Source organism: Gorilla gorilla, chromosome 4 (assembly GCF_029281585.2).
Source record: "Gorilla gorilla gorilla isolate KB3781 chromosome 4, NHGRI_mGorGor1-v2.1_pri, whole genome shotgun sequence".
Taxonomy (NCBI): Eukaryota; Metazoa; Chordata; class Mammalia; order Primates; family Hominidae; genus Gorilla; species Gorilla gorilla.
In genome coordinates, this window is record NC_073228.2 from 155,690,601 (window position 1) to 155,711,046 (window position 20,446).

The 20,446-nt window shown below is 42.2% G+C and overlaps 1 protein-coding gene and 1 pseudogene across 2 annotated transcripts in view; one reads left to right on the top strand and one right to left on the bottom strand.

The window, feature by feature from the left end:
* GLRA1 (glycine receptor alpha 1) overlaps window positions 1–20,446 on the bottom strand; it is a 108,583-nt gene that overhangs the window by 18,696 nt on the left and 69,441 nt on the right. For both annotated transcript variants that reach the window (XM_004042856.5, XM_004042857.5), the window contains exons 4-7: window positions 18,450–18,673; window positions 14,986–15,068; window positions 13,725–13,862; window positions 10,078–10,292 (exon numbers count right to left, since the gene is read on the bottom strand). In XM_004042856.5, the coding sequence (XP_004042904.1) occupies window positions 10,078–10,292; window positions 13,725–13,862; window positions 14,986–15,068; window positions 18,450–18,673 (660 nt within the window). The remainder of the gene's footprint in view (window positions 1–10,077; window positions 10,293–13,724; window positions 13,863–14,985; window positions 15,069–18,449; window positions 18,674–20,446) is intronic.
* On the top strand, window positions 7,624–9,538 carry LOC101142128 (glutamine synthetase-like; annotated as a pseudogene).

The following is a 20,446-nucleotide window of genomic DNA, read 5'->3' on the forward strand; positions in this document are numbered from 1 at the left end:
TGAAATCATACAAAATATGTTTTCTGATTTCAATGGAATATGAAAAAATCAATAACCAAAAGAAAGTTGGAAAACTCACAAAAATAAACAATGCATCAAAGAATAAATAAAAGATATATTAAGGAATACTCTGAGGAGAACTGAAAACACAACATACTACAACTAATGAGATGCAGCTAAAATCATTTTTAGAGGGAAGTGTATAACTGTAAACACCTATTTTAAAAAGAAGAAAGGTCCTAAATCAATAATCTAACTTTGCACTTTAAGAAACTAGGAGGGCAAACTAAAGTCAAAGCAAGCAGAAGGAAGAAAATGATAAAGATTGGAATGGTAATAAGTAGAACAGTAGAAAAATAATAGAGAAAATCAATGAAACCAAATGTTGATTCTTTGAAAAAATTAGCAAAATTGAATAACTTCTGACTATACTGTTCAAGAAAAAATGAGGGAAGAATCAAATTACTAAAATAAAGAGTGAAAGAGGAGGCATTATCATTGACTTTACAGAAATAAAAAGGATTATAAGGGAATACTTTGAACAACTGTATGCCAATAAATTTGATAACCTAAATGAGGTGGACAAATTCCTAAAAAGACACTGACCCAGGAAGAAATAGAGGCCACTCATGGTGGCTCATGCCTGTAATCCCAGCACTTTGGGAGGCCAAGACCGGTGGATCACCTGAGGTCAGGAGTTTGAGACCAGTCTGGCCAACATGGCGAAACCCCATCTCTACTAAAAATACAAAAATTAGCTGAATGTGGTGGCGTGTGCCTGTAATCCCAGCTACTTGGGAGGCTGAAGCAGGAGAATTGCTTGAACCCAGGAGGTGGAGGTTGCCGTGAGCCGAGATCGTGCCACTGCACTCCAGCCTGGATGACAAGAGCAAAACTCCATCTAAAAAAAAAAAAAAATAGAAACTTTGAATACACACATAACATGTAAGGAGATTGAATTAGTAATAAAAATTCGACAAAGAATTGTCCAGGACCAGATGGCTTCCTTCATTAATTCTACCAAACATTTAAAGAATTCACACAAATCCTTCTTATAATCTCAGAGAAGTGGAAGTGGATAGAACATTTCCCAACTCTTTCTAAGAAGCGAGTATTACCCTGATAACAACACCAAAGACATCACAATAAAGAAAACTACATATCAACATCTCTTATGAATACAGACAAAAAAAAACTCTCAGGAAAACACTAGCAAACCAAATCCAGTGACATGTGAAAAAGAATTATATGTTATGAGTAAGTGGGATGTATCCCAGGAATGCAATGTTAGTTGAACATACAAAAATCAGTCACCATATGAATAAAATAAAGGAAAAATATCACATGATCCTCTAAATAGATGCAGAAACAGGATTTGACAAAATTCAACACCTTTCATGGTAAAAATACTCCACAAATTAAGAATAGAAAACTTCCTCAAACTGTAAGGGGCATCTATGTAAAACCCACAGCTAACCTCAGTTTTCAGTGAAAAACTGAAAGCTTTCTCTGTAAGACCAGGAATGAGACAGGAATATCTGTTCTTACTACTTCTGTTCTTCATTGTACTGGGAGATCTAGCCAGGGAAATTAGTTGAGAAAAAGAAATAAATGACATCTAGGTGAGAAAGAAAAAAATAAAGCCATCTCTATTTGTACATCACATGGTCTTGTATAAAGAAAATCCTAAGGATATATAAAAGACCTAGAGTTAATAAATGAGTTCAGGAAAGTTATTGGATACAAGATGAACATACAAAAATCAATTGTATTTCTATAGACTAGAATGAGTAATTTAAAAATTAAACTTAAAAACAATTCAATTTATATAGCATAAAAGAATATATCTGTACAACACCTGTTATATAATTTAACAAAATAAGTGCAAGACTTGTACACTGAAAACTAGAAATCTTTCTTGAAAGAAATTAAAGATGACCTAAATAAATGGGAAGAAATCCCATGTTGATGGATTGGAAGACATAATATTGTTAAGATGGCAATACTTCCCTGATTGGTCCATGGAGTCAATGCATTCTTTATTAAAACTCCAGCTATTTTTTTCATTTCAAAAATTGACAAGCTGCTTCTAAATTTTTTTTTTTTTTTTTTTTTTGAGATGGAGTCTCACTCTGTCTCCCAGTCTGGAGTGCAATGGTGCGATCTCAGCTCACTGCAAGCTCTGCCTCCCGGGTTCACGCCATTCTCCTGCCTCAGCCTCCCGAGTAGCTGGGACTACAGGCACCTGCCACCATGCCTGGCTAATTTTTTTGTATTTTTAGTAGAGACGAGGTTTCACCATGTTAGTCAGGATGGTCTCGGTCTCCTGACCTTGTGATCTGCCCACCTTGGCCTCCCAAAGTGCTGGGATTACAGGCATGAGCCACTGTGCCTGGCAGCTGCTTCTAAAATTTATATTTGTGTTCAAATGGAAAAGACAGAGAGTAGCCAAAACAATCTTGAAAAAGTAGAACAAAGTTGGAGGACTCACACTTCCAAATTTTAAAAGTTACTCCAAAGCTACAGTAATCAAAACAGTGTGGTACTGACAAAAGGATCAACATATAGATCAATGCAATAGAATTGAGAGTCCAGAAGTAAGCCAGTCCATTTATAGGTCAATTGATTTTTTTGACGAGGGTATCAATTCAACAGGGAAAAGAATACTCTTCTCAACAAATGGTGCTGGGACAACTGGATATTCACACGTGAAAGAATGAAGTTGGGCTGGGCACGGTGGCTCACACCTGTAATCCTAGCACTTTGGGAGGCCAAGGCAGGCAGATCACCTGGGGTCAGGAGTTTGAGACCAGCCTGGACAACATGGTGAAACCCCCTCTCTATTAAAAATACAAAAATTAGCCAGGTGTGGTGGTGCATGCCTGTAATCCCAGCTACTGGAGAGCCTGAGGCAGAAGAATCGCTTGAACTCAGGAGGCGGAGGTTGCAGTGAGTCAAGATCATGCCACTGCACTCTATCCTGGGTGACAGAGTGAGACTATGTCTTAAAAAAAAAAAAATGAAGTTGGACCTCTTCCCTCACATCACATATATAAATAAATCTAAATGTGCCAAAGACCTAAACATAAGAGCTAAACTATGAAACTCTTAGAAGAAAATACAGGTATTAATCTTCATGACCTTGGATTAGGCAATAGTTTCTAAAAAATGACACCAAGGCCAGGAGCGGTGGCACACGCCTGTAATCCCAGCACTTTGGGAGGCTGAGGCAGGCAGATTGTTTGAGGTCAGAAGTTCGAGGCCAGGCTGGCCAACATGACAAAACCCCATCTCTACTAAAAATATAAAAATTAGCCAGGCATGGTGGTGCATGCCTGTAATTTCAGCTACTCGGGAGGCTGAGGCTGGAGAATCTCTTGCACCTGGGAGGGAGAGGTTACGGTGAGCCGAGATTGTGCCACTGCACTCCAGCCTGGGTGACAGAGTAATACTCCATCTCAAAAGAAAAAAAAAAAAAAAAGACACCCAAAGCGTAAGCAACAAAAGAAAAAACAGATAAATTAGACTTTATCAAAATTAAAAACTTTTGAGCATAAATGATACTATCAATCAAGTGAAAAGAAAACCCATAGAGTCTTAGTCCATTTTGTGTTACTTCAAAAGAATATCTAAGATGGGATAATTTATAAAGAAAAAATGGTTTATTTGGCTCACAATTCTGATGTCTGGAAAAGTTCAAGATTGGGCATCTGGTGAGGGCCTCAGGCTGCTTCCACTCATGGTAGAAAGTGAAGGGAAGCCATCATGTGTAGAGATCACATGGTGAGAGAGGAAGCAAGAAGTGGGTGGGAGACGCCAGGTTCTTTTTAAAAATCATTTTTTAAAATTTTATTTATTTTTTAATTTTATTTTAAGTCTTGGGATACATATGCAGAACATGCAGGTTTGTTACATAGGTGTATTACCTGTGGCCAGGCTCTTTTTAAACAATGAATATAGTGAGAACTCACCCCTAAGAGAAGGCATTAATCTATTCATGAGGAATCCACTCCTATGATCCAAACACCTCCATTAGGACCCCCCTCCAATGTTGGGGATTAAATTTTAATACAAGGTTTGGAAGGGAAAAGAATCTAAACCACGGCACATAGAACAAGAGAAAATATGTGCAAATCCTATATCTAATAAAGGTCTAAAATGCAGAATACATAAAGAACTCTTACAACTCAATAATAATAAGATAAATAACAAAAGTGAGCAAAAGATTTTAATAGTGAGTGGAGCAGAAATGCAGACATTTCACCAAAGAAAATACAGAAGGGATCAATAAGCACATGAAACAATGCTCAGCATTATTATTCATTAGCAGAATGCAAATCAAAACCACAATGCAATACCATTTCACACCCACTAAATGGCTATAGTTAAAAAAAACAGATAATAATATATGTTTGTGAAGATGTGCAGACGTTGGAACCCTGGTGGGATCATAAAATGGTATAGCTGCTTTGGAAAACAGTTTGGCAGTTCCTCAAAAAGTTAAGCATGTAGTTAACATGTGACACAACAGTTTCACTTCTAGGTATATACCTTTGAGAATTAAAAACATGTCCACACAAAAACTTGTACACAGATGTTCACAGCAGCATTATTTATAATAGCCAAAGTGAAAATAAACCAAATGCCTAACTGCTGAATGGATAACAAAATGTGATATATCTATACCATGGAATATTATTCAGCCATAAAAAGGAATGAAGTACTGATGCATTCTACAGCATGGATGAACCTTGAAAACATTACACTAAATGAAAGAAGCCAATCGTAAAAGGCCACATATTGTATGATTCCATTTATACGAGATGTCCAGAAAAGGCAAATTTATACAGGTAGTTAAGTATCCATTTATTGATACCAGAGGCTCTTGGGAGTGGGGAATGAGGAGTGACTGTTGGAGGGTATGGATTTTCTTTCTGGGTGATGAAAATGTTCTGGAATTAGATACTATCTATAGGCAGTTGTATAGATAGGGTTGTACAACTTTGTGAATATACTAAAAGGAACTAAATCTAATGCTTAAAAAGGCAAATAAATAAAAAGTATGAATGAAGGGGAAGGTGGAGTTGAGTGTTAATAACATATGGAGCCAAATATTTTTAACCACAAATGCAGCAGAATGTTGAGTCTAGTGTAAACCATAGGTAGAGAAGAATGTGGCATCAACTATTAATAGTGAGTGGAGCAGAATGTTGAATCTAACATAAGGAGAAGAAAGCAGAACATTATGTCTGCTGCTACAATTGCACACAGCAGAATGTGTTGTCAGGTGTTAATAGTGATCAGAGAATGTGGATTCAAGCATTTGTAGTGAATGTAGCAGAATTTGAGGTCTAGTGTGAATGCTGCAGAGAGCATATTGTCGAGTTTTGTTCTAAGGGTGAATAGAGGAGAGTATGGTGTCTACTGCTGATTGCAAATGAAACAGAATGTTGTGTCTCACATTAAAAGTTAATGGAATAGTCAGTGTCATGAAAAACAAAAAACAGCTGGGAGACTGTTCTAGGTTAAAAGAGACAAAATAGAGCAACTGTGTGCAATATGAATTGGATCCTTGATTGGATCCCTCATCATATTTTCTGATGACTTTTTTGACAACTGGGAGAATTTAAAGGTTCTGTATTAGATGATATTATTGAATTATTTCAAATTGAATTATTTCTAACTCAATAATAACCATTGAGTTAATGTTAATTTTTAAAGATGTGATAATGTCATTGTGATTCTCCTTCCTTATTTTGAGGTGAATTGCCATGTCTTTGTTGATTCAGCAAAAATTGCATCTACCTACCTACCTGCCCATCTATCTATCTATTTATCCATCTGTCTACCTATACTAAGAAAGTATATGTGGGAAAATGATGACTGATGAATCTGGGTAAAGGGTGTGAGGGTGTTTATTGTATCTTCTTTCAACTTTTCTATATCAAAACAGAATGTTAAGCAGCATTAATTGGAAATGGTGCAAAACATTGTTTTTAGCAGAAGGCTAAAGGAAGCAGAATGTGGTGTCTGGCGTTAATAATAGAGCAGAATATTGTGTCTATTGTTGAGTGAATAGAGCAGAATGTGACTCAAACAATAATAGTGAATGTGGTAGAATGCAGCATGTAGCATTAAAAGAGAGTGAAGTAGAATGAAGTATCAAGTATTAATAGTGAAGGGAACAGAATGTTGTACCTCAACTAGGGGTGAATGGAGGAGTATATGGTGTCTAGCATTAACCGTAAGTGAAACGGAACATTATGTTTAGTGTTAAAACTGAATTAAGTAATCCCAGCACTTTGGGAGGCCAAGGTGGGTGGGTCACGAGGTCAGGAGTTCAAGACCAGCCTGGCCAACATACTGAAATCCCATCTCTACTAAAAATACAAACATTAGCCAGGCATGACGGCGCATGCCTGTAGTCCCAGCTACCCGGGAGGCTGAGGCAGGAGAATCGCTTGAACGCGGGAGGTGGAGGGTGGAGGTTGCAGTGAGCCGAGGTTGTGCCACTGCACTCCAGCTTGGGCAACGGAGTGAGACTTCGTCTCAAAAAAAAAAAAAAAATAGTGAATTAAGCAGAATGCAAGATCTAGTGTTGACAGTGAAGGGAATATTGATCGTAAGGGTGACTGAAAGAAAAATAGTGCCTGGTGTTAGTAATGAATGAAGTGAGTTGCTCTGTCTGGTGTTAGAGGTGAATGGAACAGATTGTTGTGTCTAGCATAAGGGTGAATGGAGCAGAATGTGTATCTGACATTAATAGTGAATGGAGCAGAATGCTGTGTCTAGTGCTGATAGTGAATGAAGCAGAATATGGTTTAGGAGTTAACAGCAAATGTGGTGTTTAACACTAGAAATGTAAGTATCAAATTGAAGTGTGTCCAGAAAAGGGTTAACAAAACAGGCCTGAGGCTGCTATGTTAGAAAGGGCCTGCTTGCAAGGTTGCCTCTTGGATGGCATCTGGGAACTTGGATTTTGGGAGTATTCCTACTTTCCGTAACTGGTAAGGCTGGCTCGCTGTGCCTAGATTGTACAAACAATCTGGTTCATGCTGAACAATCTGCTTTCCTTTTGGGAGTCTGGAATTTTGGCACATGCTAGGCAGAGGGTGCTGATGTGACCAGCCCCCAGTTAAAACATGGCACGCTGAGCCTCTAATGAATCTTAGAGCAGACTCTGTTTTTCTTTTTCTTTTTCTTTTAGATGGAGTCTCACTCTGTTGCCCAGGCTGGAGTGCAGTGGCACCATCTTGGCTCACTGCAACCTCCGCCTCTTGGGTTCAAGTGATTCTCCTACCTCAGCCTCCCGAGTAGCTGGGATTACGAGCGCGGGCCACCATGCCTGACTAAGAGTTTCTGTTTTTCTATCTTTTGGGGCAGAAACACAGCACACACGTGTCTGCATTGTTGTTGCTGGAGTAAGAGTGCATTCTGTGTGACCCCTCATGGGAGCGGGAGAGTAAGGAAGCCTGCACATGGATTCCTCTAGTCTCTGCCTATGTTCTTTCCCCCTGATGAGCTAGCTGTATCTTCTGAATATGTTGCTGTAATACATCTTAGCTGTGGAGAGCTGAGAATGGGAGAAGAGCGGAGTGTGTGAGCAGCACGGCGGTCTCGTCTCCTCTCCTCTCCTCACCTCACTCTCATGGCCTACCTTTACCCGCCCACCTGCTCAGCGCCCAGAACACCTTCCACCATGACCGCCTCAGCACATTCCCACTTAAACAAAGGTATTAAGCAGGTGTACATGTCCCTGTCTCGGGGTGAGAAAGTCCAGGCCGTGTATATCTGGATCGATGGTACTGGAGAAGGATGGCGCTGCAAGACCCAGACCCTGGACAGTGAGCCCAACTGTGTGGAAGAGTTGCCTGAGTGGGATTTCTTTCTTTCTTCTCTTTCTTTCTTTCTTTCTTTCTTTCTTTCTTTCTTTCTTTCTTTCTTTCTTTCTTTCTTTCTTTTTCTTTCTTTCTTTTCTTTCTTTCTTTCTTTCTTTTTGTCCTTCCTTCCTTCTTTCTTTCTTTCTCTCTTCTTTCTCTCTCTCTCTCTTCCTTTCTTTCTCTCTCTTTCTTTCTTTCCCTCCCTCTCTCCCTCCCTCCCTTTCTCTCTCTCTCCCTCTCTCTCTCCCCCTTCCTTCCTTCCTTCCTTCCTTTCTTCCTTTCCTTTCCTTTCTCTTTCTTTCTTTCTTTCTTTCTTTCTTTCTTTCTTTTTTTCTTTCTTTCTTTCTGTCTCTCTGTCTCTCTTTCTTTTCTTTCTGACGGAGTTTTCACTCTTGTTGCCCAGGCTGGAGTGCAATGGCACGATTTCAGCTCATTGCAACCTCGGCCTACCAGGTTCAAGTGATTCTCCTGCCTCAGCCTCACGAGTAGCTAGGATTACAGGTGTGTGTGACTACGCCCAGCTAATTTTTTGTAGTTTTAGCAGAGACATGGTTTCACTATGTTGGCCAGGCTGGTCTCCAACTCCTGACCTCAGGTGATCCAACTGCCTTGGCCTCCCAGAGTCCTGGGATTACAGGCATGAGCCACCATGCCTAGCCTGGAATTTTGATGGCTCTAGTATTTTACAGTCTGAAGGCTCCAACAGTGACATGCATTTCATGCCTCCTGCCATGTTTTGGGATACCTTCAGTAAGGACCCTACAAGTTGGTGTTCTGTGAAGTTTTCGAGTACAACCGAAAGCCTGCAGTGACCAATTTGAGGCACACTTGTAAGTGGATAATGGACATGGTGAGCAACCAGCACCCTGGTTTGGCATGGAACAGGAATATACCCTGATGGGGACAGATGGGTACCCCTTTGGTTGGCCTTCCAATGGCTTCCCAGGACCCCAGGGTCCATATTACTGCAGTGTGGGAGCAGGCAAAGCCCATGGCAGGGACATCGTGGAGGCCCATTACCAGGCCTGCTTGTATGCTGGAGCCAGGATGGTGGGGACTAATGCTGAGGTCATGCCTGCCCAGTGGGAATTTCAAACCAGACCCTGTGAAAGAATCAACATGGAAGATCATTTCTGAGTGGGCTGTTTCATTTTGCATCATGTATGTGAAGACTTTGGAGTGATAGCAACCTTTGATCCCAAGCCCATTCCTGGGAACTGGAAGTGTTCAGGCTGCCATAGCAACTTCAGCACCAAGGCCATGTGGGAGGAGAATGGTCTGAAGTACACTGAGGAGGCCATCGAGAAACTAAGCAAGTGGCACCAGTACCACATCTGCGCTTATGATCCCAAGGCAGGCCTGGACAAAGCCCAACACCTAGCTGGATTCCATGAAACCTCTAACATCAATGACTTTTCTGCTGGGGTAGCCAATCGTAGTGCCAACATACACATTCCCTGGACTGTTGGCCAGGAGAAGAAGGGTTACTTTGAAGACCGTTGCCCCTCTGCCAACTGCGAACCCTTTTCGGTGACAGAAGCCCTCATTGACACGTGTCTTCTCAATGAAACCGGCAATGAGCCCTTCCAGTACAAAAACTAAGTGGACTAGACCTCCAGCCGTCGAGCCCCTCCTAGTTCTTCATCCCACTCCAACTCTTCCCCTTCTCCCAATTGTCCCAATTGCAACTCAAAGGGTGGAATATAAAGGTCTTTTTTTAATTCAAAAAATTAAAAAATAAATAAATCTTAGCTGCAAATACAACTTTATGCTGAGTCCTATGAATCTTTCTATCAAATCTCTGGATATGAGATTAGTGTTGGAGATCCCTGACACACAGTATTTACTATTAATGGTGAAAAGAGCAGAATATTGTACTTAGCTCTAAAAGTGAATGGAGGAGAATGTGAAGTTGAGTGTTAATAGTAAATGAAGCAGAATGTGTGTCTGGTGTTGGTAGACAGTGGAGCAGAATGTGGTGTCTGGCAACTCGTATTGAACATAATGTTGAGTCTGGTGGAAGGTTTGATGGATCAGAAAAGTGTAGAACCTGCAAAGATCTGCAGGATCCTGCAAAGTATAGTAGATAAATAAGTAGTGAATAATTCCTTTGTTCCCCATGTTTTAGGCAGAGCAAGGAAGTAGGTGCTGTCCTTATTTGTCCAGGTGTTCTGTGCTCTTGGGCAATGGGACTTACCTTGGGCAGAGATGCTCGAGAGCCGGAGCTCTGGGTGGTCATGGTGAGCACAGTGGTGATGCCTAGGCCCACACGAGCAGGTGCAGCATCCATGTTGATCCAGAAGGAGATCCACGAGAGGATGACAATGAGCAGGCTGGGAATGTACATCTGAATCAGGTAGTAACCCATCTGCCGCTCCAGGTGGAACCGGGCCTCAATGCAGGTGAATTTACCTGCAAGAAATTGCAGTGAGAAGGCAGTGTAGCCTGGTGAATAGGACAAAAGGCTTTAGGATTAGAACAACCTTGGCTGGAGTCCTGGTTCAGTCTCACACTACCTGTGTCCTTAGACAAGTATTTGAATTGTTCTGTATCTGTTTCCTTATGTATAGTAAACTGGGGATAATAACAATAATACCTCCATCATATAGTTACTTATATGATTAATGTGAGGATAAAATGAGATGATGCTTATGAAAAACTTAGCAGTCCTCATACATTGTAAATGTTCAGAATTGTCAATTGCCAACATCACTGTTACCATCATCATCATCATCATCATCATCATCAATATTTTCTTGCTAAGAATGAGCCTAAGTAGAACTTTGTCTAGCTTTCTGCCAGTTATCTTTCCAAAACATGACTTGATCCTGTTATTTCCTCTTGTAAAACCTTTGGTCTCATCCTTCTTTCCTCATACAAGGCAGTTCCCGTTACCTACAGGAAAAAGTTTAAACTCTTTAGCTTGCCCTTTATAATCAAGCTCTAACCAGTCTTTCTATCCCCTTCCCCATCTTTCTTCACCCTAATCATGACTCCCTACATGCCATCCCTTGCCTTGAGCATGCCCTGAACTTTCATGTTTCTGAGCTTTTGATCTTGCTCATCCCTTTGCCCAGAATGCCCTTGTTCCTTCCCACAACCAGCCAAATAAATCTTCCTTCTCCTCCATGGCAGTGTAAATGTGAAGATTCTCCCAGACAGAATGCTGCTCTTTTTCTGTGTTCCCTGAGCCCTGTTCACATGATCATCAGAGCCTTCGAGATATAATACAGTGAGTGAATGGGCAAGTCAGTCTCTCTTTCTATCTGTCTTCTGCACTAGACTAGGCAGCTTGTCTGCTCCCTGTCTGTGTATCCCTGGAACTGGGATGGGGCCAGTCTTATAGTGGGATCTTAGTTCCTGTCTACTGAAGCACAATAGCGAATTTCCTGGAGTTCCCTGGACTGTAAGCTGTAGGCAGGGCCTTGTCAGTCTTTTCTTCTTGCATCCATAGGGTCTAGCACAGAGTTCAGCTCTAACTTAAATGAAAATGGTGAAGAGCAAGTGAAATGAATCAGAATATGCTGTGTACATTTAGGTTGTTTCCGTATCTTGGCTATTGTGAATATTACTGCAGTGAACATGGGAGTGCAGATATGTCTTTGAGGTACTGATTTCATTTTCTTTGGATACGTATCTAGAAGTGGGATTGCTGGACCATGATATATTTCTCAATGGATGAATAGATAAAGAAAATGAAACATTATTCAGCCTTAAAAAAGAAGGAAATTCTGCCATTTATGACAATGTGAATGAAGATGGAGGACATTTTTATATTAAGTGAAATAAGCCAGACACAGAAAGACATATATTGTATGATCTCACTTATATGTGGAATCTAAAATAGTCATACTTACAGAAGCCAAAAGTAGCATGGTGTTTGCTAGAGGCTGAGGGATGGGGGAAATTGGGAGATGTTGGTCAAAGGGTACAGAATTTCAGTTGTGCAAGATGAATAAGTTCTGGAGATCTAATGTACAGCAATGTGACTAGAATTAACAGTGCTGTCCTGTGTGCTTGAAATTTGCTAAGAGGGTAGATCTCCTTTTTACTTATTTTTTTTTCTTTTTTGAGATAGAGTCTTGCTCTGTCACCCGGGCTGGAGTGCAGTGGCGTGATCTCAGCTCACTGCAGCCTCTGTCTCCTGGGTTCAAGGGATCTCCTGTCTCAGTCTCCAAAGTAGCTGGGATTACAGGTATGTGCCACCATGCCCAACTATTTTTTTTTTTTTTTGTATTTTCAGTAGAGACAGGGTTTCACCATGTTGGTTAGGCTGGTCTCAAACTCCTGGCCTCAAGTCATCCACCCGCCTTGACCTCCCAAAGTGCTAGGATTACAGGCATGAGCCACCATGCCTGGCCTTTTTTTCTTTTTCTCACATTTTAAGAGTTTTTAAATATATTTTGAATATTTGACCTCATCAGATTTATGATTTGCAAGTATTTTCTCCCATTCTGTGGGTTCTTTATCTTCACTATCTTGATAGTGTCTTTTGATGCACTTTTAATATTTATGAAGTCAAATCTATCTATTGTTTTTTCATTATTGCTTGTGTTTTTGGTGTTATATCTAAGAATCTATTGCCAAATCTAAGATTAGGAAGATTTGTCCTCATGTCTTCTAGAAGTTTTATCATTTTAGCTTAATCTTAAATTTAGGTCTTTAAGAGGGTAGATCTTAAAGTGTTCTTACTAGACACACACACATACACACACACACAATGAGAAGTATGTGAGTTGATGGATATGTTACTTAGCTTGAGTGTGGTAATTATTTCACAATGCATATGTATATCAGAACATCACGTTGCATACCTTCGATATATGCAATTGTTATTGGTCAGTTATACCTTAAGAAAGCTAAAAAGAAAAGAAAATGCTGTATAAAGAGTAAAAGACTTGGTATGTGAGGGTCAGTTGTAGTGATTTGACTTGGGAGTCATTGCTTTCATGGCTGCTATGGGAATACCATTATGGCTCAAGGAACAAAGAGAGTATCTTTGGAGGTTCTGAAACATCTCTGAGGTGACTCAGAAAGAGGCAGCTACCCAAGACAGACTGCAGCCCAGGCTGCCTGTACCTTCACTGGGCTTTCTACTTACACCAGAGCCTACGATGGTTTCTCTCAATCTCTCTCTTTCACCTCCTCCTCTTGCTGGCGTGCCATGCCTCTCTACTCTGTGCATCTGGGTTCAGACCCCAGCTTCCTACCCATCCTTCCAGCTGTTATACCAATTGACTGACTTTCTTCTCCCATGCTTTTATGAGCTTCTTCTCAGCCTGAGACAGGATACGCAAAGCCAGTCTTGATCTGGCCCCAGTCATCCAGATATTCAATCTTCCAACAAAGGCATGGGAAATAGAGAGCTAAGCTACACCATCGTGGCTTCTCTGACCTCTCATAGCTCACAGGCAAGTGAACCCTTTCTAGCTATTTACTAACCTTCAGTGACACCTCTCAGCTCCCTCTTGCTGAGGTCTATTGTGAGCATTCTCTCTACTTTTGCTCTATTGGAAATGCCAGTTCATCTGTGACAGAGACTACTAGGTGTCTTCCCAATATCAGTTCTTTACTTCTGCCTTAGAAATAGGATCCATTCTGCTACCTGGAATAATGACTGTATTTACCAGCTTCCCTCATAATTAGGTATGGCCCAAGCTTAAGTTACTCACTCCAGGACTCACAGGAAGAAAATGTCAGAGCCACATTTTTGTTTCAAAACCTATTCTCTTAACCACTAGGTAGTCTTCATAAGATCTGTTGGATCAATGATTGAATGTGTCTGAAATGACCTCTGGTCCTGGTTAGGGGGTGGGATCTGAGGAGGGTGGCCCTTGTACCTACCTGTGTTGTAGTGCTTGGTGCAGTATCTCAAGTCCTTCTCTTCCTTCAAGATAAACTGGGGCAGAGTTAGTCCATCTGCTACCTGCACGGCTCCCTGTTCCTGCCACTCAAAGATGAGGTCATTCATCGTATATCCAACTGGGATGGGATCAGAAGAAGGAGCAGTCACCACTCAGAAGCACTTGTTTGAAGCATGTCAGGGTTGGTTAGGGTTAGAGACTGAGAGAGACATCAGACACTTGATGGAACTTGTGAGACCAGGTTCCTTTTTTTTCCTCTCAAAAGAGGTAAAAAACTGGTTAATTATTTATATCTACATCAGAGCCCTTCCTCCTCTCTTCCCAACCTTCTGCATTAGCTTGTCCTATTGTTCCCCCTCTCACTCCCATGGTGAAATGCAGTTGACACCTGCTATTTTCACCTGCACACCATCCTTGCCAGCCTCCTCTTTTGCTCACAGCAGATACTCCTCTGTGGAACAACTCTATTGCACGCTCTCTTGGTGGGACTAACCACTGGCTGGGGTAGACGGGGGAAAGTGTGAAAAGGTGACTTGAGCTAGGCCAGAATGTGCCCCAGCACTTCAGCAACTATTGAGTGAAGTAACAAGAGGTTCAGAATTGGTTTGTGCTGATTCCCCTCACGGGTAGTGCTCCAAGGAAATGGTCCATTAGTTCCTGTTGCCTAAGTGCTCTGCCTTGGTTTCTGTATTTTTAAGTTAGTCAGATTGGTTTCTCTGTTTGCAATCAAAGGAGTCTGCTATCCAATCTGTTAAAATCTCAGTGCTCCATAAAGTCTACTCCAATAATCTATTTCCTTCTCCATTAGAAGGAAGCACGCTTTCTGCCACGAGGCCACAGTGCTTTGTACTTCTAACAACAAACCAATCACTTGCCGCCCTTTAGTAGAGTTATTTGTGCAGTCAGTTGTTTACTTCCCCTGCTGGAGTGAACATCTTGTGGGTTCAAGGACCATGACTTATTCAAGCCATTTCTCCTCCGTTCACATTAACCATAGACATGGAACAATGACCCTTTGGAGAATGCTGCTGGCTCCAAAACATGGGCCTCAGTTAGGCAATGTAAGGGAAGTTATATTTCTAATGCATTTTCTAAAAGCAAAATCCTTCATCGAATATTTTGGGTTATTACAGTAATCTCCTGGGGTCTAGTGGTTAGGAGCAGCTGTGTGGGAATTTCTGCCTATCCCATGGGTAAAAAGGAGCCTGGTTCTTTCTAGAGGACTCATGCAAGACACTCACAGCTTTCCAGTTGCATGATACATGTCTGGACATCCATGGGGAAATTCTTCAAGTCCATGGGGCAGGCCAGTGTCAGGGTGATTCTGGGAAGAGAAGGGATTTTGAATGATGCAGGATCTACACATCAAGGAGGCTGTGCCTCTATTCTAGTTATTGTTAGAAAATCAGTTGCCCAGGGTAGGGAAAGAAGGTCAGGGAACTTGTGTTTGTTTTTTTGTTTATTTATTTATTTTTGAGAGATGAGATCTCTCTTTGTGGCCCAGGCTGGAGCACAATGATGCAATAATGGCTCACTGCAGTCTTGACTTTCTGGGCTCAAGCAATTCTCCTGCCTCAGCCTCCAGAGTAGATGCGACCATAGGCATCTGCCACCATGCCTGCTAATTTTTAAATTTTTTTTTGTAGAGACCGGGGTCTCGCCATGTTGCCCAGGCTAGTCTCGAACTCCCAGGCTCAAGCAGTCCTCACACATCAGTCTCCAAAAGTGCTGGGATTACAGGCATGAGCCACCATGCCCGGCCGTAACATGATTTTCATATATAGAAAGCCCTGCAAATTACATACACACACATACAAACTGTTAACACAAATAAAGGAATTTAGCAAAACTGAAGGATAAAAAATCCACAAGGAGTTCTGGCAGGAAGCGTGGTGGGAAGCAGAGTGCAGTCAGCTGCTTTGGGGACCTGCAGGCCCTCTGGCCTTGGAGGTGCAGATGAGCTGGGGGCCTGGGCCTGGTGGCAGGCTTTGTCCTCCAGGCTCCCAAAGCCCTTGCTGTGGCTCCCACCAGCTGGGCCCAGGCCTGAAGCAGCGACAAACCTCTTTTCCCACCCCACCTCAGTGACCTGGTGGCCATCTGGTCTCCCAGCCAACTTTGCCCAGCCTAGACAAAGCCCCCGATGGCTGCTGGGATGCAGCACCTTTGGGTGGTGGTGGGTGTGGACAACTCATGTTTATTAAATAATTATGTGCGTATTTCCAAGTTCCTGATTGAAAAATGGAGGTTTAGAGAGGTAAAAATAGGTTGCCTAAAGTGACACAGTCAGGGAACTTCTGGGTTTTTTGGAGTCTTTATGGCCTCTGGAGACCTGTCTTTAGCAAGTTGCCTGGAGGCCAGGGGCTGCCCCTGTTCCTTACTCTTCTGCATAGCCCTCAGGTAGGGACAGAGCTCAAATTTTAAGTTGAGCAGCACCCATGTGCACCTGCAGCAGGTGTTGCAAGTGGTTCTTGTCTACCTTCTTCACACATAGGGCTCATCAAAGGTTATTTCAAAGAGGCCCTCTGCCTTCTGGGTGTCCAAACACAGTTGACTACATCAGTAGGCTCATGCTGGGGTCGACTGGAAAGGGGTGGGCTCCTCAGGATTCTGGGCTAGCTGTTTATTTTGGTTGTCCAACCCTGACAGAGGCCACAGACTCAGAACCAGAGGGAGTCCTCTCAACAGAATTCGAGGCCTGCAGCTCAAGCTGGAATACAAGACTCCAGCTTGAAAGGCTTTTCCAACATCTGAGTGCCTGCTGCAGGGGATGGAGAAGAAAGGCTTTCAGAGCCCAAAGAGCCTTAGATCATCAAGGCAACTCCCTCATGTGACAGGTGAGAAACCCAGGGTGCAGAGAGGGATAGGTTGAGAGTCATCTAAAGTCACACAGCAAGCTGATACATCAGCCAGGATTCAAAACCATGTGTCCTGACCTTTGGATTCTGAGTCCCAGGGTGGGGTTGACTCATGTGTTTGCTGGCAGCACTGCTCTCCTGAAAAGCCAACCCCAATACCCTAAGACACCTAATTGGTGGTGTTCTAGTGGACCTGAACTGGCACTTTGGCTGCATGTGATGAGGTACACAGCCCTTTGTGAACTTCCTTCCTCCAGCTCACACCCACAGCTCTGGATGTGGGCCCCTTTAAGCACAAGGTTGAAGCAAAAGGGGAAAAATGGAAGGGAGAGGCTGAGGAAGAAGAGGCAAAAGAAGGGAGTGGAAGGAGGGAGAAAGTGAAGAGAGAGTGAATGCAGTTGAATTTCTGCAGATAAAAGCTCCAAAGTGGGGCAGCTGTCACACTGGGTTAATTTCCTGAAGTCGAATGACCTTGGAAACATCACTTTCTGCTGATTTGTCCTATCATGCTGTACCAGGACTTAGCTTCCTAGAGATAGGAAATTAACCTGGCAGCAGCAAAATCCAAGCAGGCTGACCTTATCATCCCCGCAGCCAGCTGGGCCTGGATGGCCATTTCCTAAGCCTGTCACTCTTCCAGTCTGGATGTTTACTTGAGGGGATGGGAAGGTGGGCTCCTGTGAGCCTCGGGTTCCTCCAAGCCTGCTCTTGATGATGAGGTTCCTAAGCTCCCTCCCCTACCCAGCCTGCTTTCAGGAAAGACCGAGTTCAGTCAAACCTGAGGGTTAGGATCTGTACAGCCTCTCCCACAGGCCTGGACAGTTAAGGCTCATCACCCAAAGGAAAAAAAAAATGTGTTTCCCTGAAGGACTGGAGCAGGAGGAGGAGACATTTAGGACCAGCGCCCTTTTTTAAGCTCTTTGAAATAAAAACATATTCATATATTGATCAAATATTTGAGTGCCTATTGAATGCCATGCACTGCTATAGGACTTTGAGAGGGCATCAGATTCACACTAATACAGATTAGAATCTAGGCTCTGCTACTAACAAACTGGAAAATTTGGCAGGTTACTTAAATTTTTCTGATTCTCATTTGTCTAATCTGCAAAATGGGCCTGGTAAAACCTGCTTCATGGGGTTATTAGGAGGGCTGGATATAACACATGAAAAGTACCCGGCATAGTTAGTGAATTCTCATGAATGGTAGCTGTTATTATTACATGTGTAAGGTCATTTTTTCACCTCTTGGACATTGATCATTTTCCTTTTGCCTTAGGAGAGGAGATCAGGGACTTGGTGTGGAGGGGTGGCAGTAGACTCTGAAGGCTTTTCCCCTAGCCAATATCTCAAGGATACTCCACATCTGGAGAAGGAAATCTAAACCCCTAGACCCCGTGCAAAGTTTTGGGGATAGATTTTATAGAAGGGAGTATCCCTGGCCTTGACCATGAGCAACACCATCCACCTGGCAGGCTCATTTACTTTGAAGCTGCTGTGATTTTCTAGGCTTTATGCCTTTGCTCCTGCTATTATTGGTAATCCTGCTTGAATACTCTTTCCTATCTTGTTTGATTGAAATGCCGAGTAACTTCAACCCCACTTTCTCTAGGATGGCTTTCTTAGTCTCCTTGGTTATAATAAATCATTGGCTCCTAGAATAAAATGCCCCATTGTATTTTATTCTTACTTGCTGAGTATAAGTTACAGAGCTGGGTCTACCTATTCTGCAAAGGTGTTGGGTTGCCAGGGCCTGTTCACCTCTGTTTGGCCCCTCTTTTAGAGTCTATGCCCAGAAGGTAGTGGGACACGTTCTGAGCAGGGAGTGGGTGAACCTGGTCAGAACTCACCTGATGCTGTAGAGGACATTCCCATTCCGGGAGATCCTTAGCAATTTGTTGTCTGTGGTGATCTCATGGAAGTGGGCCCCCTTCTCGTTGGCAAAGAACAGGTCAGGTTTCCAGATGGAGTCCAGCATGGATGGGTCCAGGTCCAGAGAGTCGTCAGGGTATTCATTATAGGCCAGGCGGGGGTCGTTCCATTGCTGCCGCAGGAAGATGTTGACCCTATAGTCCTACAGCCAGGAAATAACAAGGTGAAGGCAATGTTAGGCCCAAGGACATCAACTTTTGGAGGACCTGGGTGCTTTTGGCCAGTAAAACCTTTTCTGGAGGATGTTATTAAGTGTGGTTGCATCTTATATGGGGGTGAGACATAAAAGGTGTGTATCAGGCAAAACCATGGGAGTCATAATTACTCCTGAAAATCCTCTAAATGCCCCATGAGGTATATTCAACCCTGAACTGAGATTATGTAAATGTTATTCTTTATTTTGAAAAAAATTAAACTAAAGAAAAATTCAAAGATGGATGTAATAAACACTTGTTTTCATCATCCTGTTAATATTTTGTCATATTTGCTTCTTTTTTTTAAATAAGAGAAAAAATACATTGCAGATAAATTGAAGTCCCCCTTTTACCCTCAACCCCAATACTACAGTACTTCTTAGGCACACTAAGATTTGAGAGTCACTGGTCTAGACAAATTGAAGGAATGAAAGGAAAAAATCAAAGCTGATGTCTGAGCATTCAAACTATTCTGCCTAAAGAGAACAATTAATTCTCAAGAAGTGAAGGAGGGATGGGCGGAAGAATTCTGTAGTGTTCCTGCTGGTCCTAGGGTTCATCCCATTCGCTTTTAATACCAGCCTTCTATAACTTACTGTGACATATGTTGATTTGTTTGGAAAGGTTTAATAGATGTCATGGAGTCACATCTTACTAGCTTCTTTTTTTTATTATTTATTATACTTTAAGTTCTAGGGTACATGTGCACAACGTGCAGGTTTGTTACATATGTATACATGTGCCATGTTGGTGTGCTGCACCCATTAACTCGTCATTTACATTAGGTATATCTCCTAGTGCTATCCCTCCCCCCTCCCCTCACCCCACGACAGGCCCTGGTGTGTGATGTTCCCCTTTCTGTGTCCAAGTGTTCTCATTGTTCAGTTCCCACCTATGAGTGAGAACATGCGGTGTTTGGTTTTTTGTCCTTGCAATAGTTTGCTGAGAATGATGGTTTCCAGCTTTATCCATGCCCCTATAAAGGACATGCACTCATCCTTTTTTATGGCTGCATAGTATTCCATGGTGTATATCTGCCACATTTTCTTAATCCAGTCTATCATTGATGGACATTTGGGTTGGTTCCAAGCCTTTGCTATTGTGAATAATGCCACAATAAACATACGTGTGCATGTGTCTTTATAGCAGCATGATTTATAATCCTTTGGGTATATACCCAGTAATGGGATGGCTGGGTCAAATGGTATTTCTAGTTCTAGATCCTTGAGGAATCGCCATACTGTCTTCCACAATGGTTGAACTAGTTTACAGTCCCACCAACAGTGTAAAAGTGTTCCTATTTCTCCACATCCTCTCCAGCACCTGTTGTTTCCTGACTTTTTAATGATTGCCATTCTAACTGGTGTGAGATGGTATCTCATTGTGGTTTTGATTTGCATTTCTCTGATGGCCAGTGATGATGAGCATTTTTTCATGTGTCTGTTGGCTGCATAAATGTCTTCTTTTGAGAATTGTCTGTTCACCCACTTTTTGATGGGGTTGTTTGTTTTTTTGCTTGTAAATTTGTTTGAGTTCTTTGTAGATTCTGGATATTAGCCCTTTGTCAGACAAACAGAGAGCCAAATCATGAGTGAACTCCCATTCACAATTGCTTCAAAGAGAATAAAATACCTAGGAATCCAACTTACAAGGGATGTGAAGGACCTCTTGAAGGAGAACTACATACCACTGCTCAGCGAAATAAAAGAGGATACAAACAA